Source organism: Tenebrio molitor, chromosome 9 (assembly GCF_963966145.1).
Source record: "Tenebrio molitor chromosome 9, icTenMoli1.1, whole genome shotgun sequence".
NCBI classification, from domain to species: Eukaryota; Metazoa; Arthropoda; class Insecta; order Coleoptera; family Tenebrionidae; genus Tenebrio; species Tenebrio molitor.
Window position 1 is genome coordinate 9929590 of NC_091054.1, and position 24322 is coordinate 9953911.

Genomic DNA, 24322 nt, shown 5'->3' on the forward strand with positions numbered 1-24322 from the left:
AATCTTGTTTATTACGTTTATTTGCTGCAAAAAAGCATCTTACTTTTTTTAGATCACGTGATTACAAGTCTCGGAAATGACACTCTAAAATGAAACTCATTTGTTTTTCCTTCGATGTTTAACTACCGGCACATATTGAAAAAAAAATCTTATTTAACACGTCTGATTTATAACGTCATAATTTAATACTGCAGCTTATAATCCCGAGCTGCTGCGATATATCTTCCTAAATTTTCCTGCACAAGTAATAAAGATGGCAATAAATTGTCACAGCCAACGTGACTTATGGTTCCGTAATACATAATTGTCAGTAGACTTTCTTATAAGTTGAAACATAAGACAATTAAGACCATTACAGTGTTACGTTGAGATTCTACACCGATTTGCACTCAGTTTGATAAATTACAGCGTGACAGTTTTGACCTACAGTGTGGTTGGTAGCATTGTCGGGACTTTAATAATCATGGTCCGACAGGATAATGCAACCCCACATATTGCAAAAACTGCTTCGCAACCGCCTGCACCGTCAGCCTGTCAGATTCCAGATTTATCCCCTATGAAATATGTTTGGAATATGATGCGGACGGTTTATTATAATATTGTTTAATAATAATATGTATTCCATCGAGGGATTTATTTTGGTGTACTTCGCACAAAAGTACAATCAATCAAAATAAATTCGTAATGTTTAATTGGTTATTTTTAATAATTAATGACTGATGGAAGCCGATACGTCAAAAATACAATGACGAAGTGTCCAAAATGAATTCGATTCGTTGGCGTGTCAATTTGCACGCGCGCTTGTAATCACGTAATTATTATTTATAGGACGTGACTGCAAATTCAATTTTGAAAAATTCACGGTGCAATCAATACTTGCCAAATAAAATCTGTACGATTTTAATTGCTTGTTCGTTGACAGATGATCGCAGATTTCTTTTTTATGAGTGGCGCCCTCTGCAAACCCCCAGAAAATCAGAATTTTCGTGAATAAATATGTACAGCGAGTTCATAATGGGGGCAACTTTTATTTTTTAATACATTTTTCGCCCCGATGTCACATTTGGTCTGCGAAATTGATTTATTTAATTTGTACACATTAGGACGTACAAATGAGTTTCTCTGTGAGCTTTTGATCTGCGACGTTGTATTTTGCGGTGGCGTTTGTCGGGGTAAAAGCGGAAGTATCAAATGTAAAAGGAAAACGATGGGGTGTATTATATTTGTTGAGCGAAGTCGCCGGAGGGAACTGGAGAAAATCCGGGATTTTTTCGCAGGTCGGTTTGACAGTTGCGTCCTTCATTCGTGCTAAAGCCTCGCTCACACCCGTCCGCGCGGATCGTGTTTTCGCGGGTGCGGTGCGATAATTCCCGCCGTTTGACGTAATGACGCGGCAAATAATCGAAGCCGCCTCCGCACAAACTCGGCCAACTTTGGTAATTTAACTTTGGCCGTATCTCACGACTTCCGCGGGTACGTTGGCGGCGTACGCGCCGCTCGCGCCTGCCATCAGATTAACGATGTTGCGATGGCTACAAGAGAATCTTTGACAGGATTCCCCACCAGGAGAGGATGGCCCAGCACAGCCCCCTCATGTCGACTTTCCGCATGAAGACCAAACTGATAGCCGCCAACGTGACGAAGAACTCGTCGTTGTCCGGGCCGTCGAACGCGACAGAGCCGCCGCCGCCGCCCGCCAACAGCTCGTCGGAGACGGGCACGCTCTTCGACCCCACCCCGGAGCTGGACTCCTCCACCAGGGCCGCCAACGGCAGCGCGACCTTGCCGCCGTGCCCGGACGTGTCGGCGAATTTAAGTGAGGGGGAATGCGCTCGTGTCGGGCCGTTTTAAACGGGGCCTTTTGCAGAGGGCAGGATCGAGGTGTCGAAGTCGCCGGTCCCGACGGTGCAGGAGCTGGAGAAGAGGTTCGCCTGGTTGAAGCCCGGAGGACACGGGGTCCCCGACAACTGCAGGGTGCTGAAGAGCGTCGCCCTGATTGTGCCGTTCAGGTGTCGGGGCGAGCACCTGCTGCTCTTCCTCCAGCACATGCATCCGTTCCTCAGGAGGCAGCAGTTGGACTACACCATCTTCATCGTCGAGCAGGACGGCGACGGACCCTTCAACAGGGCTATGCTGATGAACGTCGGCTTCAAAGAGGCCCTCAAGAGTCGCAACTTCGATTGTTTCATTTTCCACGATATCGACCTGCTGCCGGAGGACGACCGGAATCTGTACACGTGTCCCCCGGGACAGCCCAGACATATGAGCGTCGCCGTCGACATCTTCAAATACAGGTCGGTTGGGCCGAGGGCGTGTATATTTTTATTTTTGGTATTATTTCACCCATACCAGGTAATTTTCCTTTCACTTAATTGATGCTTTCATTTTTTTATCGCATAGATTCCATTTTTTCCCACTCATTTCTTTCTCTTTTTTGCGCCTCTCTGTGTTTTTCTTTTGATCTCTTTTCTCTAATTCTCTCTTCCGGTTTTTTGTGTTTATAGTTTTTTCTCATCCACTCCTTCATTACCCCCTCTCTCTTTTGCAACTGTTTCTATCTTCTTTTTCTTTTTTCTCTCCCTCTTTTTTTTGTGTTTCTCTCTCTCTCTCTTTGTTTTTCTCCGGCACACTTCAACTCTTTCTCATTTCTCTTTCCCTCTTTTATTTTCTCTTCTTTCTTGCGCTGTGTTGCGCTTTTTTAAAGTTCTGTTCCAGTTTTCTTTCTCTTTTCTCCCCGTCTTTCTCGTTTCTGTTTTTTTAACGATTTTGGCATTCCCATTCATCTTTCGGTCTTTCTCTTTCACGTAAGTACATATATCCTTTTCTTATCTTTTCCAGACATGTCTGTCTCATGTTTCTCTACTCCTCTTATCTCGATCTCTCTTCCTTCCATATCTATCTCTCGTGTTTCTCTTTCTTCTTTCCTCTCACTCCTCTTTTTTTGGAGGGTTTATTACATTTTACGTTTTCGCTGGTTTTCTTATGTCTTCAAGTTTTTTCTTTTCCCTCTTTCTTTCTTTTTTCTTTTACTCTACTTCAGCTTTCCCCCTCTTTCGTTCTCTCCCTTTCTTTCATTCTCTCTCCCTCTCGCGTTATCTCCTTCTCATTCTCCTTTTTTGTATCCTTTTCATTCTTTCTCCCCTTCTCACTCTTTCTGACCCATTTTTTTCTTGCTTTCTCATTTTTTCAGTCTAATATTTATATTTTCCCCGTTTATTTAATTTCTACTCCTTATGTACTTTCTCTCTCTCATGTTTATTTCTTATCTCCATTTCTATTATTTTCCTCGTTTATTGATCTCTCTATTTCTCATTTTTCCTCTTGCATTTCTCGTTTCTTTTCAAACTCTTTTTTTTACTTGTTTTTTTACACGTTTTACAAAATGTATAGTCATCATTTTTATTGCTTCTTTTATTTCTCTTTCTTATTATTTTACTCTTTATCTCTCTCTCTCTTTCTCTCCCTCTCTCACTCCCACCCTTTGTTTTTCAGCCTTTGATCCTGTCCTTACAATTTTTTCCGTCGAAAATCCCTTTCCCCGCCCACCTTTTTCACTTCCGGCCTCCCCGTTCACGGCGATTATTTTTACGGTTTCAATTCGTTGCAGACTGCCTTACCCGGCGATCTTCGGCGGCGTGTCCGCCATAAACAGGGAACACTTCCAGTTATTGAACGGTTTTTCGAACTCGTTCTGGGGCTGGGGCGGCGAAGACGACGACATGTCCAACAGGATAAGATATCACAACTTGTACATCTCACGGTATCCGCTGACGATAGCGAGGTACACGATGCTGACGCACAAAAAGGACAAGCCGAGTCCGAACAGGTGAGAGGTCGATCCGATCGAAATTTGTCCGTTTCTGAAGTTTTCCGATCAGGTACGACGTGCTCAAACAGGGACCGAAGCGGTTCGACAAAGACGGACTCAACAGCCTCCAGTACAAGATAATCCGGAGCAAACAGAATCTGCTGTACACTTGGCTGCTGGTAGGTATCGACGCGCCCAGGTGATGCAGCTATTTGTCCTCGTTCCTTAAATTCTTCGGTTAAGGTTCACTTGGAATTCGAGGATGTCATTAAAATTCGACGTACTTAACAAGTTCCTTGGTTGATTTTTTGTGTCGTCGTCTAGTGAAGAATTTATTTATTTTCGATTTTCGTCAGAGACTGTGCGTACATCGAGGGACTTGTCTGATAATATTCAAGTGATAATAGCTTAATGAGACTTTTTCAAAAGTTTTCGCAACAAACAAACATTCCACCCATTAGCAAACTTAATTCTCGTATTACATTTTTTCAACGGAGCGCCATCTGGTGTCACCTCATCGATTTGCATCTGACAGGAGTTCTGACAGTTTCCGGTCGCACTTCTTCTCCACCGAGTTGGTTCGCTCTGTTCGCATTATTTCCGATACTGCTCCGATACGAGACTGAATTTTTGTTTATTCGGGAGCAGAGACACAAGGTCTTCCACACAAACACTTTCTTTGACCGGTTTCGTCAATTCGGGTCTCGTGTTCGGGCAGTTGGGTGGTGATTAAACAATACTGTAGAGTTTTACTGTTAAAAATTACATTTAAGAAATACGACAAATATAAACGCCCTTTATAAAAGTAAATAAACAAACAAATAAATAAATAATAACTTAACGAGTGAGATTTTTAGAAGATATAGAGTAGGTGCCAAAGTACCAAGTTGTTAAATTCTTGAAATTATCTCCTGTCGTAGACGTTGCGAGTCTCGTTTACTTAATTTAGGCCTACCCATCTAGTTTGTCGTTGCGATTTTGTGGCTGTGATTCGTCCCTCTCTTACTTTACCACATCTTTTGTGATTTACGAGAGTTGTTCGGGAAATTGTCACAACAGAGTGAACGTCAAACTAAATTGTACAGGACGGTCGAGAAACAATCGGAACACCTCTCGTAAAATATTTTCGTAGAGTAAATCCTCATATCTTGTAGTAATACGTAACGATCTATCAAAAGTTCCATTTTAAATGTTTCCGATTCTAAATAGATTTTATGCACAAGTTGAGAATTTCGGACACTTGAGGCGCAACATCGACGGAAAATTTGATATTGTAGCAACGCGACACCGACACTTTTTTTTGGTGTAAAACGGACGTAAACGTTGCCTCGACGCACACAAATGCGGAAATTACCGAGCTTTCCAGCAATAAACTAAATCCTTGAAAATTCTCATTGCTTCGCTCACTCAGAAACGAATCTCGTAACACAGTATTAAGTCCGCGTTACACCGCCGAATCGTTTCGAAATGAAGAATTGATCTTGATTCTCGTCTTGTTTTCCTGTTAGATTTTATGTCGCTACGAATCTCGATTCTTTTTGTCAATTGAAAACGAGAATATATTTTGACTGTATGTATATATTTTTTTTATGTATAGGTAAAACCAATGTGATATAAAATAAAAGATTTTTATTAATCCTCTTCTGTTTCACTCATGTTTTCCGAACCGTCGTCCTTCAATTCATTCTCCATCGCGACGAATTCTTCCGGATCTAACGCGCTGTCGGGCTTGTCGTAGAGTATGCGTTTAACGAGCTTGATCGGATTGTGGACCGAGAACTTGGTGGTGGTCTTGAAGAGCGCCCTCAGCGACTCACAGTTGAGGAACTCGTGCGACAACACGACATCGTTGAACTTTTCGTTTCTGCAGCCCTCGTAAATTTCGACGATTTTGTCTTTGAAAGTCTCACCACCTTCGACGTTGTCAATTTCCAAATTCCAAGACACTTCTGTGCCGACGATCACCAAAACGAGTTCCAACGGTAGGAAGTAAGCCACCGCTGTGTTGTCCCTAGCTTCGAATCCAATTTTGGCGTAAGAGAATTTGTGTTCCGTCACGATCTTTCCCTCTTCTGGTTGTTCGTAAGGTTCGGAGCCCTTTGATGTCATACTCCTTTCCCTTTCTCGGGAACTCTGGAAAGACGTCCTCTCCTGATCTACTACTTCTGTTAACGCAAAACCCTCAGGACCTTCACACTCGTCGAGGATTTTGTCGATCAAGAGACTCACAGCTTTCTTCGCAATCATGACGGTCTCTTCGTGTTCTCTCTGTTTTCGTTCGAACAGAATCCTGTCTTCTAGAATATCACTCACGAAAGTTCTTCCCGTTTCATCATCGTAACAGATGAACTTTCCCAAAGACAATTCCAACGCTTTGACGAAACCCGCCACGGGGTCTTCGTCTTTGCAAAAATCTAGCAACATTGCTGTCCAGTTGAACTCGTTCTCATCCGTTTGATACATTTTGTAGATTATAGATTTCAAACGCTCCAACTGTACATCTTCTTGTTCTTCGAACCAAAAAGTGATCGTGTCGTATTCCTCACGTGTCACTCGTTCGGTGAGAAGAGGATCGTACTCCCGGAATTGTCTCCTCACCTCCATCAGTTGTTCTCTGGTCGGAAAAGGAATCATCAAATTGCACACGATAAAGTCTTTCCAGTAGAGATATTTTTCGTCGTCGAAAAGTCTCTTCAGCAACGCGTTTAAGGTAGAGGTTGACAAGTTGCGCCACAATTTTGGAGTGTCTGTTTCTTCTTCTATGTCATCCTGGTAGAGAATATCTTGGATGAGTAACAGAAAAGTCTTCCTCATTATGTAACCGGTGTGAGCCAAATCGAACAACACTTTAACCATGAACTCTATCTGTTCTATTTTGAAAGCTCCTTCTTTATGGTCTTCCTCCGGAACCTCCAGACTTTCCGGAAACAACATCACCTGTATCTGAGCTAATTGATCGCCTTCAAACGTCAATTCCGGGTGAATTATCACTTCCTGTTCCACCGACTGCAACAACAACTCGCACGCTTTGTGCACACTCGCGAGCTCATTCTCGTATCTGATACTAATATTGTCGTAGATTTCTTCGAAGATTCTCTTGATCCACAAGATGACGTCGTCGAATCGATTGAACGCTTCATTCCTGATTATATTCAGATGAACATTCATCCTTGCAATTTCTCCATTTATCGCGCACTGCCACTCCTCGAAAATTCTATCCGCGTTCTCTTTCACGTCTTCATCCGGTTCGAATTTCTTCATGTGACCTTTGGAACCCGTCTTTTTCGCTTTCTTTTTTTTCTTCTCTTTTTTCTCCTTCGCCTTTGGATCGAAGATTTTCTTCATGTCGTTCAAGGGTTTCAAAGCTAGAGGTTTCATGCTGTCGAGAAACGCCAAACCCACGTTTTTACTTTCTTCGATGTACTTGTGAAACTCGGTCCGGTCATCGTTGACACTGTCGATTTCCACGAAGAGATTGTTGAATTTTTCGCTTTGTTTATCGTCACATTCGTACTTCGGCAGAAGTACTTTGTGGAACTCGTAACCTTCTTTTATCGACTTGATAATCACGGCGATGTAATAGTCTGACAAAAACTGCAGAGTGTCGACCAATCGGTCGACTTCCAACTGAAACGCGATCGCCGAATTGTTCGTCATCTGGCAAAACTGATGATAGAGCCAGTTCTGTCGGATGAAGTTCCTCCGCTCCTCTTCGGACTCCTGCATTTTGGCGTCACAAATCCCCAACAATTTCTCTTTAAACTCGTCGATTCTGCAAAACAGTTCGGACTTGGTTTCGGGATCGTTACGTAACTCCAGATCGATATCGTTGAGAGTTTTTTGAAATTCCCTCAAGTAGTACTGTTTTTGATCCGGTCGCACTATGAAGTCGTTCATGGTGTCTCTCGTTTTCGCCAAAAATGGAACGATGTCGTGTAGCAAGACTCTCTTGTTGAAAAACAGGTCTTTAAAATTCTTCACGTAATTTGTCTCAAAGTTGTCCCAAAGAGTCGCGATTGCCAACTCCACCTCTGCAGGTATTGGCAAGTTGACGTACTCCCAATCCGGTTCGCCCGCTCTAGGCTCCGGAAGCTCTTCCTCTTCCACTTCCTCAACACTCGGAACTTGGACCTCCTTGTCTTCGTGCCCCAGTTCTTCATGCTCATCCTTATGTTTACCCTTCTTGCCTTTCTTTCCCTTCTTACTCTTCCCAGATTTTTTCGATTTCGATGACTTTGGCGATTTCTTTCCTTTCGAACCTTTCGATTTCTTCCCTTTCGACCCCTTCGATTTCGTTCCTTTCGATCCCTTCGATTTCTTTCCCTTGGATTTCTTACTGCTCTTCCCACTCGTTTTCGTGTCGCTTTTGCTCCCCTTACCCTTCTTCTTTTTCTTCTTACCCTTCTTCCCTTTCTTACCTTTTTTGGTAATCTTGTGGTCTCCCACTTCCAACATTGCTTCTTTGTACCTCTCGCCGAAAATCTCCACCGACGTCTTCCACGGTAAACTGTAGTCGCCTATTATCATCTTGGCAAGACATTTAATAGTATCCGAATTAAACTCTTCGTACTGTAAGACATAAAAGCACCCTTGGTCGCAATAAAATTTCTCTAAACCGTCTTTCTTCTCCAATTCCTCGAACACTGGAATCGGATAGTCTTGATTTTCGTCATCCTCCTCTTCTTTCTCTAAAATCCTAACGTAAGCCGTCAGAACAGTACTATACTCTTCTTTTTCCAGAGGTCTCGGGTTCGGGACGATCTTCGAGAGACGTTTTTCTTCATAAACGTCTTCGGCAACCACTCGTTCGATTGGTTTGTCATCAGGACCTCCAACTTCCACCTCCAGTCCCAAAATCTCAGTCTGCGTCTTCTCTTCCTGCACTTCCGCCGATCCTCCCTCCTTGTCAGCATTATTCAAATAACACACGCACTCTCTTGGTCCTTCTACCGCCTTGTCCACACTTTTACCGTCCTCAGTCGTTGTGTTAATATTGCCATCCTGTTCGTCAGGCTTACCACATTTTGGTAACTCATCCTGTTCTATGTATTCTTCCTGTGGTGGTTCTTCACCATCTGGAATAAAATCGTCGAACATTTCGCTCTTTCTTCCGGTTTCGCCTTCCTCAACTCCACCAGGTTGACCCGTCTCGTTTTGAGGCACGTTACACACGCAGATGCAAGTCTTTGTGGCCTCCTCTTTGTCCGACTCGCCGTTTTCTTCTTCCGAAGAGTACGCCAGCCCCATCAGATCTGGCAAGAGCCGTTTCACTCGATCCTCCGGACTGACATTCCAATCGTCCAAAATCGTTATCGAACTGAGCTCGCTCACTTGGCTAACCGACTGAGTGACAAATTTCCTGTGTCCTAGTATTTGCGACTCTTTCAAGCTCATTTTTGGTTCTTCCATATCGATATCCGCTAACAAATTTTCCATTTTAAAGTCGTCAAAGATGGCGTCTTCGGTGCGCACGTCGCTCAAAAAGACCGACTCGTCCTCTTCTTGTTCATCTTGCTGTTCTTCAGCCACTTGGATGCTGGTGAGACTCTCTCCGTTCAAATTCTTGTCGTAATACTCCTTCGGCACTGGTTTACCGCTCAGAGCCTGCTCCAGAAGAGCCGCTTGTTCGTAGTTGTTCGGATAATTGACCAAAACCCACCCCTTTATGTCTTTGAGCGACATCAGATACTCCACAAACATGTCCACCAGAAGCTTGTCACTGATCACTTCCTCCTGTCCCAACAACCCTTTCGCAATCCGCCCCAGTCGAGCTTTGTTCGAAAACACTATTTTCTCCCACGGGAACAACCGAGGAGTTTGCGCTTGTTTCTCCTCCAAAACTGGCACCGCAACTTCGGTCTTGCTCGCCCCTTTCTTGCCTTTCTTCCCCTTCTTGCTCTTTTTTGAGCCCTTACTTTTCTTACTCTTCTTCGAACTTTTTTTGCTCTTCTTGGAACTTTTGCTCTTTTTCGAACTCTTCTTACTCCCCTTCTTGCCTTTCTTCCCTTTCTTCAGTCCCTTCTGACTCTTCGCTTTTTTCGGTGTCACCTCCCTCAGATACTCTTCTTCTGGGAACGGATCGTCGTATTCCGTCTTCAGTTCGGTCTCGTACGCTTTGATGCAGAAATTCGTGGCGTCTTCCATTTGTATCACTTTGACGCTTCTCAAGTCCAACAAGCGTTGAAGAAAATCCAGTCGGCTCAGATCCGTCATATTGTTGGTGCACGCAGAAATTTCTATTTCTGGCGACAGTTCAGGTTTCTGCGGTATCGGCAAAGGGTACTTCTTGAGCAAGAGCTTGTGGACGACGTACCCCAAACAGTTCATCCCCAGCTCCATCGGAGTCATAAAATCTTCTAATCCTTCTTCGATCATCCAGATGTTCCTGAAGTGAATGTAATCGTAGAGATCTTGTTCGTCCAAAATGTCTTGCCGCTTGATCTCTCGCCTGAAGATCTCTTCGAGTTCTTCGGTTGTGTCTTCGGGAGGTTGAGTCAAGTCTTGCAGAGGCACCACCAAATCAAAAATAGGTTGTTGCTTGATAAATAGCGTCGCCCAATTCCTCTTGACGTACTTGTCCGGCTCTACACCGTACATCTCCTTGTACTCTGCCGTTTTCAGAGCTATATCTACAATATCGTCCATGATCTCTCTGCAAAGCTTCTGGTGCTTCAAAGCCTTCAGTCTCAACTTCTCCGCGTAGAGTCGCTTATGTTCCTCGATTAGCGCCATTCTCTCCTCGTGAAACTTCATCCTTTCTTCCAGCGACTCCTCGAAGAGTCTTCTAATGAACTCTTCGTCTCGTCGCTTCTGATCGATCTCGTCTTGTATCTTCCTGTTTTGTATCATCTCTTCTTTATGTTGTCTGATCGCGAAGAGCTTTTCGGCTATTTCTTTCTCGTGTTTCGACTGCTTCAGCAACTTTTCGCACACCACCTTATCGAACTCCTGTTCCTCCGTTTCTCCGATTCTTTTCCACACTTCTGCCATAAGCTCGTGTTGGAGCTCCAACCGAAACGCCGTCCTCTCAGCTCTCTGCTTATTCCTCTTCTTGATCTGCTTCATGATTCGCCGCGCCTCGTCCGTGTTCGGTTGAAACTGTTCCATCTCGAGAGCCGCCTTTTGCTGTTCTATCAACTCGTCGTAAGTGTAGTCCGTCTTCTCGGCCTTCAAAAGAACCAGAGTGTCTTCTAATTTGGCGTGGTAGGCCGGAGAAACCAACTCCTTCAAAGTCTTCTGCTGTAAGTACTGGTCGTACTCCTCTCGCGAACGTAGATACTTCATCATGATCGCCGCCAGATGGTCCCTCTCCCAGTTTATCACGTCCCACTGCTTTATCAGAGGCTCGCACAAAGGATTGGCTTCGATGAACACGTCCTCCATCTCGTACTCGCTCACTTTCTGTATTTTGAAGTGATGCTGCCTGGTCTTGGCCAGATGTACCGACCCCTGCTTGTTCTCCAGCTTCATGTACACCTCGTAGAAGACGGAAGCAGCGGCGGTGCCCTCGGTGTGAGTTATTTCGTGGATGTCGCTTTCGGTGAGTTCCATCCCAATACGAGCCAACCACTCGCGGATGTGATTGTTGTAGTTTTCGAAAGCCACCGCTGAATCGCGAGTCTCTTCGACCAACTGCAACTCTGCGGCTGTGATGACGTGGTAATAGAGCAACACCTGAGCCAACAGTGACCCATCTTTGGTCGCCTCGAAGAAGTATTCGGGAATTATGCTCAGGTGGATGTCGAGGCGCTTCTTCAACCACTTTCTGATCAACGGCAACAGCATTTTCACGGGAAATGACAAGCGATCGCTCAAATGACCCGCCACAAAAATGAGGTTATGTCATTTATCTGATGTTATTAAAATGAGCAAAAACGCAGTTTTCGATTAAAAATGTATTTTAACGAAATCATTATTTGTAAATACGCACGAATGGTAATAAATTCCAATTGTTCGGGAGCAAAGTAGGGTTATGTTAGTTTCAGAGTAATTGTAATTAAATATAGGCAAAAGTAGCCACCCGAGTGTACTATTATGTGCTGTACCCTGTAATAAAGTGTTAATAATAGAAGTAAATTATGGGTTTTTCCGTTGATTAATAAAAAATTATCTTAAATTGAGGGTTACGAGAGTGAGGTTATGTCATCTGCGGATGGGATTATTTGTTCATAATGCGATAAAAAAAGGTTGTGTTCAGCGACAATGTAATAGTAGGAAATACTTGAATTAAATATTTCTTATCCGATAAAGTCAAATTGTAATAATTGAAATTTATTGGGGCAAAAATGTGAGGTTATGTCTGTTTTGGACAGTTTTAATAAAATACGGATGTAAATACGCACCAGAGTGGTGTAGCATATTGAAAAAATGTAAATAAAGATATTAACAACGCAACTGAGTGTTTTTTTTATTGATTTGTAAGAAATAGATTGATTTGAATGGCGCGCCACGAGAGTGAGGTTATGTCGGCCATGGATTGATTTATTTGTCCACAATGCAGTGGAACCAAAACATGTGTAGAATTTGCGGTCAGATCAACGAAACATGCCACTCGATCTTCAACAAGAACCCCCCAAACGACATCGAAGACAAAATAAAGAAATGTTTGAAACTAGAGGTGAGGTTAGAAAGTGAGGTTATGTCATCATTTCTCCAACCCCAAATCTAGCTTTTTAAAGATGACTACAAACCCAAACAATTGTGTAACCCATGCCTGATGAAACTCGAAGACTTCTACCAATTCCTGACAATCTGTCACGCCACCGACCAGAAATTCGAGTCGATCTTGTTGAACCGGCACGAATGGGGCAACGACACGATCCTCGACTACACACAACAAAAGATGAGCGTGATCGTGACGGCCAAACCCACCCTAGACCAACTGGACTGCAACGATATCGACTTGTATAAGGAGTCGGTGCTGCCGTTGGAGAACTGCTCCATCAACGAACACGAGATGCTCGAGATCGTCGAGAACGCCAGCACCTACACTAACTTGCAAGAGAATCTCGACTATTTGAGTCCGGGCTACGGGATGAAGAAGTTTCACAGCGACTTCTACCCGGAACCCACGGTTTTGAGGCATTCCTCGAGTTATCAGTCACAGGACTCTTGCTCGTCCAACGTGGCGATCAACTACAGCTGCCAGCAGAACCTCAACTCGCAGATCCCCGCCAGCGACTTGTATCAGAAGAATCCAGAGACGTTTCCAGATTTGAATTACGCCAACGTCGGTCTGGATTATTCGAATTATGGGGCGAGAGAAAACATCGACTATCCGAGTAGTTACGTCGAGACAAACAAGAACGAGTCGAAGAAAGTTGACGCGAGTCAGAAAGTCTTTCCTTGTCCTCACTGCGACAAGAAATTCAAGCGCAGAGTCACGCTGAACGCTCACATAGCAATCCACACGAAGATTCGCCCTTACGTGTGCGACATCTGCAAGAAGTCGTACGCGATCAAGTGCGATTTGACCAACCACCAGAAGGTACACACGGACCGCAACAAGTGCACGTACTGCTCCAGCTCGTTCCCCGCCCCGAGCAAACTGCAGAGACACTTGCGCACCCACACCAAAGACAAGCCCTTCGTGTGCGACTTCAAAAACTGCAACAAGTCGTTTTCGGATAAGCGCAACTTAGACGGGCACAAGTCCTTGCACTCGAACGAATTCAATTTCAGCTGCAAGGAGTGCGGGAAGGCCTTCAGGACGAAGAACAGGCTGAAGCAGCACGGCAAATCGCACACGGCGTCCACGCCGTACGTGTGCGAGGTCTGCTCCAAGGCCTACAAGTACAAGTCGACGCTGATCTTCCACCTGAAGAAGCACAACGGCTACTATTGTCCCCATTGCGAAAAAAACTGCGAAAAAGCTGTGAAACTGGTGAGGCACAAGAGAGTCTGCAACAGTCGACCCAAGTGAAGAGGAAACGGGAGTTTCTGGGTCTGACGATGCGAACAGTGAAGGTCGCTGGAATTGAAGAGTCTTTATTTCAATTTGATAAATTACCAGAGATTACAACGAAAGATATTTAACATATTAATAATTAAACAACGCTCTCTCATATACAAGTAACGTTTGTACACATACTAAAAATTTCAGTCCCCGTTTAATTGTACGTTTCTTTGGTTCATAACAGTGGAGTCACCCGAAGTAGAATAAAAGGTGCAGCATGTCAAATTATTTTGAATAAAATTGAAAACGAATTTTTATTTGTTAACTCAAATCTTGGATCAAATCACCTGGTGCCACACAGGCAACCCCAAAAACCGAAATTCCCTGACACCACCGAACTTACAAACGCAAAAGAAAGACAAAAGAGGCAGTGACGGTGCAAATTTAGCCGCGCGTGTCGATCAACAAATGACAATTCGATAAACAACTAACCTACGATATCACTCGACAACTTTCAGATTTTGTATACAATTGGAAACAACCTCCAGTTCTGGACAATTCTCTACGCTAATACTCTGCAGGTCGACGTCGGGATTGCACTCGGCGACGATGCTTTCCAGCGATTTGGCCTTCTTCAGCTGGGCCAGCTCGACCGAGGTCTCGACGACGGCAGCGGCAGCGTCGTCGGCCGCCGCCCTCAGACTGGCGTCCTTCTCGGTGTCGTTGTTTTCGGAGCGCGTCCTGTGCCGCTCCCGGATCGTGTAGGGTTTGTACCGCACGTGCGGGGTCAGCGGTCGCACCCTAAAACCTATCGAGACGTTACTAACGTACCGGGTGTTGATGTGCAGCATGTTCATGTACGATCTCCTGCGGATCTCCTTCAGGTAGTCCCGCCGGGAGTCGGTACTCGTCGCCAGCATCCCCAGCCGCTGGAGGGCCGAATCGAGGCCGTTCAGGCACGGGGAGGGCAACTGCAACAGCGAGAGACTGCACCCCCGACAATGGAGCGTTGGAAAGGCGGATTTACCTCGATTTCGACGTCCTCGGGTTGCATTTCTGGTTGGGACACGACAGGGGCGACGATCTAGCTGTTTACATACGTTTTCCGTGTCGAAATTCGATCCACCAGCTGTATAATGTCAAACGACCAAAACATCTGAACGAATAAAGACGCCAAATCGCACGTCCGCCAGTGGGAGAGAGAGGGAAGAATGTCAGGTGCGATTGTTTGATTGCATAGCCACCGCGATGCAAATAGGACAGATAACACTTCACGTGGTTGTGTTTATCAGGGGCGATTACAATTTCGACAGTTGCTGCAACCAACACTTCGCGAATTTCACGGAAAAGTACGGATTTGGTTCAAGGCAAGCCGTTCGGGAGTTTTGCCAAAATAATATTTACACCGCTTATTTACATTTACAACCAATTACGTAACAGTATCCAACGAGCCCACCTCTCCAAATGGGCTTGGCCACCAAACGAGAAGCCCCGCCCACTTGACTGTCAATTCCTCAATCCCTGTCTAGCACAATGTTTTCATTGTGAATTTGCAAAACTCGTCGAAGTCGAAATTCAAAATAAAAATCGAACGTTAGCGCGGAATGTTTACTGTTGGGTCCTTAATACAATTTTGAGTTGTGATTCGTTTGTGGGAGGAAACCTGATGGTCAATTTTGTGAGGTGTCGATTGTTCGTGGCATAAAAGAAAAAGATGACAACCACTATTGCGTTGAAAGAAGCGTAAGTATTTAGAATTTAATCGTTGGAGTGTCGTTGTGACGTTAGATTTGGCGAAAAGTTTGAATTTGGTACGGAGAAAGATTGAGGTTATGTTGGTGTGAAACACGTGGTGGTTGGGGCAAGGTATCTATCTTGTGCCAGGTGGGATCACTGAATTTCACAAAATTAATTTGATGCAATTGATTTTGGGCCAGCAGTATGTTTTGTGGTTTTTATACAGGGTTATTCTAAATGATTGTAGTCGAAGTAGGCGTGAAAACTCAATGTAAAATTTATGGTTGCCGCTCCTCATAAAAAAAACATTAAAATTATGTGAATAAGTGAGTACACACGGGAGTTAAATTGGATGCAAAACAACTCAATATTTCTGGATTCAATCGTTAATTTAACAAAAATAAATAAAAACCTCATCATCGCACTTTTCACCTAAAAAATGACAGTGACAGCGACAAAACTGACAGTTCACATGAAAGCGGCAAAAATGTAATAACATGGGCATGGCCTACTTCGACTACAATCATTTAGAATAACCCTGTAGGTGTATGACATAAACAACCAATCACGATCAACGTCATCTTCTTAACAGGAATCTTGACTGCAGATTGCAGTCGCATCATTATTGTCGAACCCTTGACGATATCGTACGTTGTTGTAAAAATAAAGTAATAATAACCAACTAACAAAAAAACACTTGGGTTAGAACATGTGGTACTTAAGTATACATAAGTTAACTTCTCTATCGTAAATCAATTTAGATTTGCATTTCGTGCGTATCGAGATTTATTAAAACGCGAAACAAAGCTTCCACAAATTTTTGATGTAGAGATAAATACGAGATATGTACAGTGTGGAATAAAATGATTTACATCTAGTTACCTTTGCATTACCCTTGTAAAAATACGAAATGCCGCTCTACAAAAAAAAAAGAAAGCCTAACCTCAAAATATTCCAAAATTCCAAATGTGATTTATTGCGAAAGGATGATATGAATGCAAAGTAGAGATTGAAATTAAAAAGGAGCTAACAAAAGCAAGTCACAGCTAGTGTTGAAAGTGGCCACCAACGTTTGTTAATTCAATTTAGTAAATTGTAACAATTGTCAATTCGATTGATGACATTTATTGACAGAACTAATAGTTCGGCACTTCAAAAAAAAAAAGTAGAACGGTACAGGAAAATTTACATGTGCAAAAATTCCAAAGGTAACTAGATGTAAATCATTTTATTCCACACTGTATTTATTTCATGTAAGTTATTGGGTGAATTGCTTTGACAAACAAAAAACACAAAGATAGCGATCAGTTTCAAAAGGGTTCTTGGCAGAATGTTAATGAATAAAAAGTATGTAATAACAATCAAGGATTAAAAATTGCTGCTACTTTTGATTTATGATGTCCTAAATAACATTTTCTACTTCGGTGTCACAATGAGCATTTTGTGACACCGAAAACAGTTTCACAAAGATCAATTTTATAGTATCGTTTCTAGTGATAAGTGAATTTGGGGTTGGTCTTGAAAGTAAATTTTAGTGTTAAATGTGATGTCATTTGAACCTGAATCCATGTTTTGGACCAAAATAAACTATTAAGGGGGGAGATTATTATTGTAACAATATCTGGGAGACCATTTAAAATTTAATTTTCAATTAAATGACATTGCTTCGTCAATACCAACCCAATTCCATTAAAATAAAAGTACGAAGTAGAAAAAATAGCATGTTACGCTCGTTGCACAAAACATGTCGAAGGCATTGCTTTAGAATACTCCTCACTGCGTTCGTCGTGTTCTAAACCCTCTCGTTCGACAATAGACTGTCTTGTGCAACTCGTATAAGAATATACTATTATAACTCTAACTTATACTGCACAATCAAGGATTGATTTAGGAATATAAAACCCAATGAAACCTAATGAAACAAAACATAAAAAGGACATATGGTCACAGTAAATACATAATCGGTGCGATTCTAATTCAACATGGTTATCACTTAGCAATACCAGAAATGGTTATGTAAACATTTTCTGGTTATTTGAAGAGTCTTGTCAAAAAATGATATTCTAGTTTGCCAAATCATAACCATTTTTCTAACAATCATGGTTATGAAGGTTGTTATATAAACGTGTGACAAATCATCTTGCTAATTTGAAAGATGGACTTGGTTGCAGCAAATTTTCTTATGCATTTTCAAAATAACGTGGAAAATGTTGAAAATCAGTAAGTGTAATACATATATGTATAGGTCAAATAATTGAATAATATGTACCTTTTTTCTATTACGAAGTTCTGTTGTGCTTTCAAGGCCAGATTTAGATTAGAATATAAATGATAAGAAATTAAAATAAATTAAAAATTACTAAAATATGCTCATTCTCCAACGTTTGGAGCATAATTTCCATTTGCTGGAAATTAGTCTTCTAGTTCCTTTTTTTAACGTTAGCAGAAGAACGACAAGAATCAATTTTTAAATTAATTGACGCGGGTTTGACGTTTGACGTGAGCAATGTCCACTAGCTAAGCAAACTGCGCATGCGCGACGCTTGATAAATAACGATGTTCATGATCGATCGCGGCAATAACAATCATTGCTCAAATTTTGTGGGTAGAATAGGAGAAAATCATAAAAGGGTTATCGACATTGTTACAAAATTGCAGAGACAGCATAGCAATGTTGTTACTTAGCAATCTAAAATTAGACGAAAATCAAAATCGCACAGATTATGTACTTAGATGTCAGACTATTTTGTTGTTTACAGGAAATGGGATTTGGAATCAAGGGTTTTTTGTTTAAGTGACAAAAATTACTCGAATGTGTAAATAAGCGAATAAACAAATAACAATTTTTCGTTTAATTATTTGTCAACTTGACATAAAACACTATCAAGCTGTTAGCCTTGTTTCCAAAAAGGCGACTTCGAAGAAAACGACTTGACAATAACATTTAAAAAAATACCTTTTATATTTCTATTAAACAATATGTTCGCTTACATTCGTTTATTGTTCAGTAGGTAGCACTACTGTTTATTCACAGCCGTGACTAATGACTCATTACTCCACCAATCGCAAAATTGCAATACATATTCATATATGTTATATTTAATTTGAAATATCGTAACTAGCCCGTTTATCTACATTTTTTAATTAAAAACAAGTAATAAATGACTTCTCACAGTGAAAACGATGAAATTTGTACGTCGCATAAAAAGAATCGTATTATACTCGCGTGCAATAGTTATACATACTTACTTCCGAAACTTCATCATTGCATTTAATAGCCATCATTACACGCTTTTGAGAATCACTCCTTCTGAATTTTGAGAGTGTACTTAAAATTCACACAATTTACTTTATATGAGAAGGACATGAAAGAAATATTTTAGGAATTTTAAATACGAATATGTCTCTTTAAATTAATAAACTTTTTATCTTCACTATATTTAGTACATATTTATTTATCCATATCTACTGGGTGCCCCAAAATTCGCGGAACAACGTAGTGTAGTTGTTAAGTAGTCATTAAGAGATCAGATAAAAATGTTTAAAAAAATCAATCTTCTTTTTTATAGAAGATATGGACCTATTCGTTACACTAAATGTGGCAACATTTAAAAACATTCTATGCATCCCAATAGTTTGCAAATATTTCAGTTTTGTTGTATCCTTGGAAATGAGAGGGAAAAATCAAAGCCGTGTTGCCGTATGCTATTTGAGGTAAAACGAACATAAAAGTACAACTTGGAAATGCTGGAAATAATGAAGAAAATAATTGCAAACCTGATCACAATCGTTCAAAAGTATTAGGTCACTGGCTAGTAAAAGACAAATAGTTAAAATCTTTTTTATTATTTAAAATAAATGAGATCAAAGCTGCACCTTTTGGGCCCCCATACAGGGCAAGTCACGTAAGGCTTATTTCTGAATTTATTTTGTACGCAACCAAAAATACTAATGACACAGACCACTTGATACCGTTTATAATGTGATTTAATTTAGTAATCAACGTAGGTATGCAATTTGGCTAAAAATGTCAAAATGACGTTTTCCTGTTCTGATTAATGAAATCAAAAATTAAGTTCATCAACTGTCATTTTGACATTTTTAGCCAAATTACATACCTACGCTGATTACTAAATTAAATCACATTATAAACGGTATCAAGTGGTCAGCGTCATTAGTATTTTTGGTTGCGTACAAAATAAATTCAGAAATAAACCTTATGTGACTTGCCCTGTATATTTAAATCTAAGAGGTATAGAATTTTTAAATTATTTTTCTCGATATTTTCTAACACGAATTAACATTGCCTCATTGAGTTGTTCCGCGAATTTTGGGGCACCCAGTATATATGTATACAAGGTTTCTGATAATCCCGAGAAATTGCGAATTTTAATTAAATAAATTTGTCGAAATTTTTCACTTACCTGGGTAAGGTACTATCGACTAGTAAAAAAAACGGGTACAGTATGTTTCTATAGACACTTTCAAAACTCACATTTTTTATTGAGTTTTGGAAGTGTCTAAAGCAACACCATGTATCAGTTTTTTTTTGCTAGTCGATAGAACATTTCATAATTTTTTGATAATTTTTCACTTACAAAGCCAAAAAAAAAAAATAAAAACTAAACTTCAACCAAAAAGTCAAATTCTGATTTTTATACTGACCTATCCAGATTCACTTCCTATAATTTATTTAAGAAATCAGAGGAAAAAAACACCAATTAGATTTTGAATTAAACGCAATTTAACATTTTAACTTTGAAAATCATTTTTATTTATGACCTGCTACGTAACAATGGGAACTGTCAATTGTATGACAAAGGGGCTTCAAAATGGTCGGCTACTAGTGAATGATCCTTTTGTTGGCAAATTATACCATTTTGCCATAAATCACGCGTCTGGTTTGCGTTTAAATAAAAAAGCGAAATACATATTTAGCCAACTAAGTTAAAATTTGTAATTGTGACACCAGGGTTTGATGCGCTAACAGGTTCAGATTCATTTAGTATAAAACCTTTATAGGTAAATTAACAGTTAATATAAGAAAACTAACAAAACTGTTGCGTCCTTCTTCGGCGGACCAAAATAATACAGTGAAATCATCATCATCATAGAAAACATATTTTAAAAAATGCATCCTCATTGGATTTTAAAATAAGAACGTTTTTAATTGACCAATCGCGTGTAGATAGATATAATGCTTTGTCTATATAAAAAAAAAAAAACTCTCAAGTCCAACGATTAGTCGATTTGAAGTCAGTCATGACTTGAAACTGGAAGAATTCAACAAAAAAAATTTTTTTGACCCTCGCACTTTGCTTGGTGGTTCGATAAATATCGAAAATAATTAATCACAACGATTAAAATCAGTCCTTTTCTTCTTGAAGAGCATTGCAAAATCGATCCAAACAATTGAGTCGTGTGATTGCATCCAACTGACACTTGAACGATTCCTATTCTAAAAATAAGTCAATTTTCGGAATGGTTTTTCAACGTGACATTCGTTGCACTTGCTTCATACTTAATTCAAATCACCGAAAACTCGATAAAATATAAATTATTTTGATCAAAATTCATATTTTTTTTTTCGAAGTTCATGACGCACCATTTGACATTTGTAGTTCACCGCAGAGGCGCTGTCAAAAGATGTCGTCGGTGCCAGAAACGTCATCAGACAATTTATGATTTATGTTGTCTTAACCGCGCAGATAAGATGTCTTGCAACATTCCCAAGCGCTAACTGATTTTAATCGCGACGGAAATGTGTTATTCAACAAGATTTATCATATTTCAAAATGCACTTTAATCAGGCTTGTTAAAAAAAAAAATCAAAAACAATCGAGTCGCTTAAAACCAAGCCTTCAATAATTGTTTCGCCCACTAGATCGGTGATGTTAAATTTTGACATTTTTTGTTGGAAGGGCAACAGGTCCACAGCTAGTAATTTTTTTCGATCATTTTATAATCGCTCCAGAAACTATTATCTAAAACCGATGCGCGCCATTATCGATGTTTGCTTTTTTTACAAGATGGCGAGTCACGTCAGCGTGAAACAATTGAAAGACAAATAATAGGTAATTATTTGACCACGGCACTTCGCCGCACGAATAAATTAAAACATTCCTCTGAACGTTTATCTATTGTCCGTCAACATGTTATTATTTTAAGTTTTTATTATCATCTGCGGACTGCGTAGCAATTACACCGGCCCATCTTCGCACGTCGTCCTCAGTAACGAGGCGAAAACAAAATTTGAATAAAAAACAAGTCGCGTTGATGATTTCCAGGTTCGAAGTCGAGTCCAAGCACGGCGCCTTCTACACAGGGGGCAACATCGAGTGGCACGGAGACACCCTTTTCTGCCAGACTGCCTCTTCGGTCTCCCTCCTCGACACCCAAGACGGCAAGGTGTCCCGAACCATCGGCGAAGACAACACGGAAGATGCCGATCACGTCCAGACCTTCACCACGGACGGCGAGAGGATCGTCTCATCGCACAAGAGCGGCCTCCTCAAGTTGTGGAATCTGCAGGGCGAGCTGGTCAAGATGTGGAAGTACATCCACAAAGGACCCATCGCCAAGCTGACGCTGAAAGGGCAACTCTTGGCCAGCGGCGGGTCGGATGCGGTCGTGAGAGTGTGGGATTTGGAGCACCAGACTTGCACTCTGAGCTTGAAGGGGTGTCAAGGTGTGGTGAACATCGTCGAGTTCCACCCCGACGAACAGGTTCTGTTCGGGAGCGGCGACGACGGGGGGGTCAACAGTTGGGAGTTGGACAAAGGGAGGGTTTTGTTGGGGTACAATGCACACTACAGCAAGGTCACGTCGTTGGTTTTTGCCCACGACAGGAGACACTTTGTGACGTCGGGACGCGACAAAGTGATAATCTTGTGGCAATTCAATGAAGTTAAAGCGCTACGGACGATTGCGGTGTACGAGGCTGTCGAGGTGGTGATCATGATGCCCAAAACGTTCAAGCTTCCGGGGTTCAAGTCCGACCCTGAATATATCTACGTGGCGTCGGCGGGCGACAGTGGGTTGGTACGAGTGTGGGATGTTACCAACGCAAAAGAAATATACAAACAGAGCGACTCTCTGGTGTCTAGAGCCGAAGAAGGCGGATTGGCAATCACCAGGTTGTTACTAGACGAGAATTCGAAGAGTCTGGCTGTGGTCACGGCGGACCACAACATAATCCTCCACCACTTGAAGTCTTTCGTTTGCCTGAAGCAGTTCATCGGATTCTCCGACGAGATCCTCGATGTCGCCTTCGTCGGCAAAAATGACTCGCACTTAGCCGTCGCGACCAACTCCGTCGACATCAAGCTCTACGCCAACTCCACCATGAACTGTCAACTCCTCAAGGGTCACTCGGACATAGTTCTGGCCCTTGCCACCAGCAAGGCCAACCCCGACTTGATGCTTTCGGGGAGCAAAGACAACAAGATTCGGCTGTGGTCGTTCGACGGGGCTTCCATGTCTTGCGTGGGCGTGGGCCTCAGACACGCGGGCTCGGTCGGTTCGGTGGCCTTCAGCAACACCGGAACCAACTTCTTCGTGAGCGTGAGCCAAGACACGTGTCTCAAGCTGTGGGAAGTCCCGACGAAATTCGAGACTGACACGATCATGAACTGCACCAGAACGGAAGTCGCCCATCAGAAAGACATAAATTGTGTGGCGGTCTCGCCGAACGACAAGATAATCGCGACGGCGAGTCAAGACAAAACGGCGAAATTGTGGACGGAGTCGTTGACGTTTGTCGGTGCGCTCAAAGGCCACAAGAGGGGAGTGTGGTCGATCAAGTTCTCCCCTGTCGACCAAGTCGTGATCACGTCCTCGGCAGACTGCACGATCAAGCTGTGGTCGGTGGTGGAGCTCAACTGCTTGAAGACCCTAGAGGGCCACGACTCGAGCGTGCTCCAGGCGGAGTTCGTCAGCAAAGGGATGCAGATCTTGAGCAGCGGCGCGGACGGACTGCTCAAACTGTTCAACGTGAAGAACTCGGAGTGCGTGGGGACGTTCGAGCACCACGAGGGGCGCATCTGGGCCATGGCGGTGCGCAAAGACGAGAGCCAGGTGGTGACCGGCGGCTCCGACTCTCTGCTGGTCAAGTGGAAGGACGTGACGGAAGAGCGGAAACAAGAGAGGCTGAGAGAAGCGGAAGAGGAGGCTGCGCAGCAGCAGAAGCTCGCGAACTACGTGCAGAACGAGCAGCTCCTCAAGGCGCTCAAGCTGGCGCTGAAGCTGGACAGACCACTGCAAGTTCTCAAGATCGTGCAAGGCATCATAAAGAAAGGCGACTCCACCGGTTTGGTCGAGGCCGTGAAGGAGCTGAGTAACGACCAGAAGGAGAAGCTCCTCAAGTGCGCCACCAACTGGAACACAAACAGCCGCAACTGTCAGTCGGCCCAGTTGGTGTTGAACATCCTGATGGGGGAGTTGCAGATCGGAGAGTTTAAGCCGGCGGGTCTCGGAAGGACACTGGAGGGCGCCTTGCCCTACACCGAGCGACACTTCAAGCGCTTGACTCGGCTCCTGCAAGATCTACACTTCGTGTCGTACACGGTGGATTGCATGCAGCCCCACATCAAGACCGTGCGGTAAATGTCATGTTGGCACTTCTAATTATCGATGATTGTTCTTGCTAAATATTCGCATTTTTTGTTAAGAAAAGTTCTTGACTTGTTTAGTTTATGACAATGTAGCGTCACCGTTCTCAAATAATTAAGTCAGCGCGAATTTTGCCATTGTGGCGAATATTTGTTTTGTGTAAATGCGAAAATTACTTTGTCAACACGGCTCTGTGTATACCAGAATCGATTAATAAACTTGATAAACGATTATGCTCTTTTGTTTTTTCGATACAAAATTCGAAATTTGAT

At 42.4% G+C, this 24322-nt stretch overlaps 5 protein-coding genes across 15 annotated transcripts in view; 3 read left to right on the top strand and 2 right to left on the bottom strand.

Annotated features, from left to right (window-relative positions):
• beta4GalNAcTA (beta1,4-N-acetylgalactosaminyltransferase A) overlaps positions 1-12202 on the top strand; it is a 37489-nt gene extending 25287 nt beyond the window's left edge. For 6 of the 8 annotated variants that reach the window (XM_069059604.1, XM_069059597.1, XM_069059599.1 and 3 more), the window contains 5 exons: positions 1554-1816; positions 1868-2294; positions 3608-3826; positions 3879-3987; positions 4052-5445. In XM_069059604.1, coding sequence (XP_068915705.1) covers positions 1554-1816; positions 1868-2294; positions 3608-3826; positions 3879-3987; positions 4052-4096 — 1063 coding nt within the window. In that variant the 3' untranslated portion in view covers positions 4097-5445. Of the gene's footprint in view, positions 1-1553; positions 1817-1867; positions 2295-3607; positions 3827-3878; positions 5446-11222 lie in introns of those variants that run through there. The other 2 variants (XM_069059603.1, XM_069059602.1) reach the window with 2 other exon arrangements.
• On the bottom strand, positions 5369-11593 carry LOC138139334 (sperm flagellar protein 2-like). Its single transcript, XM_069059570.1, has one exon. It carries the CDS (start codon positions 11591-11593, stop codon positions 5441-5443), a length of 6153 nt encoding a protein of 2050 aa, XP_068915671.1. The 3' UTR covers positions 5369-5440.
• A 30-nt stretch (positions 12203-12232) lies between the features above and the next one.
• On the top strand, positions 12233-14028 carry LOC138139346 (zinc finger protein 32-like). Of its 4 annotated transcripts, none has more exons than XM_069059588.1 (2): positions 12233-12425; positions 12477-14028. In XM_069059588.1, the coding sequence occupies exons 1-2, from the start codon at positions 12303-12305 to the stop codon at positions 13728-13730; spliced, it is 1377 nt and encodes a 458-aa protein (XP_068915689.1). In that variant the 5' UTR covers positions 12233-12302; the 3' UTR covers positions 13731-14028. The 4 variants fall into 4 exon arrangements, with proteins under 4 accessions (XP_068915689.1, XP_068915691.1, XP_068915690.1 ...); XM_069059590.1 differs by having other exon boundaries at positions 12487-14028; XM_069059589.1 differs by having other exon boundaries at positions 12234-12430.
• On the bottom strand, positions 13775-14873 carry LOC138139360 (uncharacterized). The gene is made up of 2 exons (XM_069059614.1): positions 14731-14873; positions 13775-14674 (listed from the first exon to the last, which is right to left on the bottom strand). Exons 1-2 carry the CDS (start codon positions 14755-14757, stop codon positions 14204-14206), a joined length of 498 nt encoding a protein of 165 aa, XP_068915715.1. The 5' UTR covers positions 14758-14873; the 3' UTR covers positions 13775-14203.
• A 341-nt stretch (positions 14874-15214) lies between these two features.
• LOC138139340 (transducin beta-like protein 3) lies at positions 15215-24281 on the top strand. The gene is made up of 2 exons (XM_069059576.1): positions 15215-15446; positions 21728-24281. Exons 1-2 carry the CDS (start codon positions 15418-15420, stop codon positions 24042-24044), a joined length of 2346 nt encoding a protein of 781 aa, XP_068915677.1. The 5' UTR covers positions 15215-15417; the 3' UTR covers positions 24045-24281.
• The last annotated feature ends 41 nt before the right edge of the window (positions 24282-24322 follow it).

Excerpts from the sequence above, each read along its gene's own strand:
- LOC138139346 (XM_069059588.1), top strand. The coding sequence starts at position 12,303 with ATGCAGTGGAACCAAAACATGTGTAGAATTTGCGGTCAGATCAACGAA. Across the intron at positions 12,426-12,476 it reads AGAAATGTTTGAAACTAGAG|CTTTTTAAAGATGACTACAA; the intron begins GTGAGGTTAGAA and ends CCCCAAATCTAG.
- LOC138139340 (XM_069059576.1), top strand. The coding sequence starts at position 15,418 with ATGACAACCACTATTGCGTTGAAAGAAGC. Across the intron at positions 15,447-21,727 it reads ACTATTGCGTTGAAAGAAGC|GTTCGAAGTCGAGTCCAAGC; the intron begins GTAAGTATTTAG and ends GATGATTTCCAG.
- LOC138139334 (XM_069059570.1), bottom strand. The coding sequence starts at position 11,593 with ATGCTGTTGCCGTTGATCAGAAAGTGGTTGAAGAAGCGCCTCGACATC.
- LOC138139360 (XM_069059614.1), bottom strand. The coding sequence starts at position 14,757 with ATGCAACCCGAGGACGTCGAAATCGAG. Across the intron at positions 14,675-14,730 it reads CCGAGGACGTCGAAATCGAG|TTGCCCTCCCCGTGCCTGAA; the intron begins GTAAATCCGCCT and ends TCGCTGTTGCAG.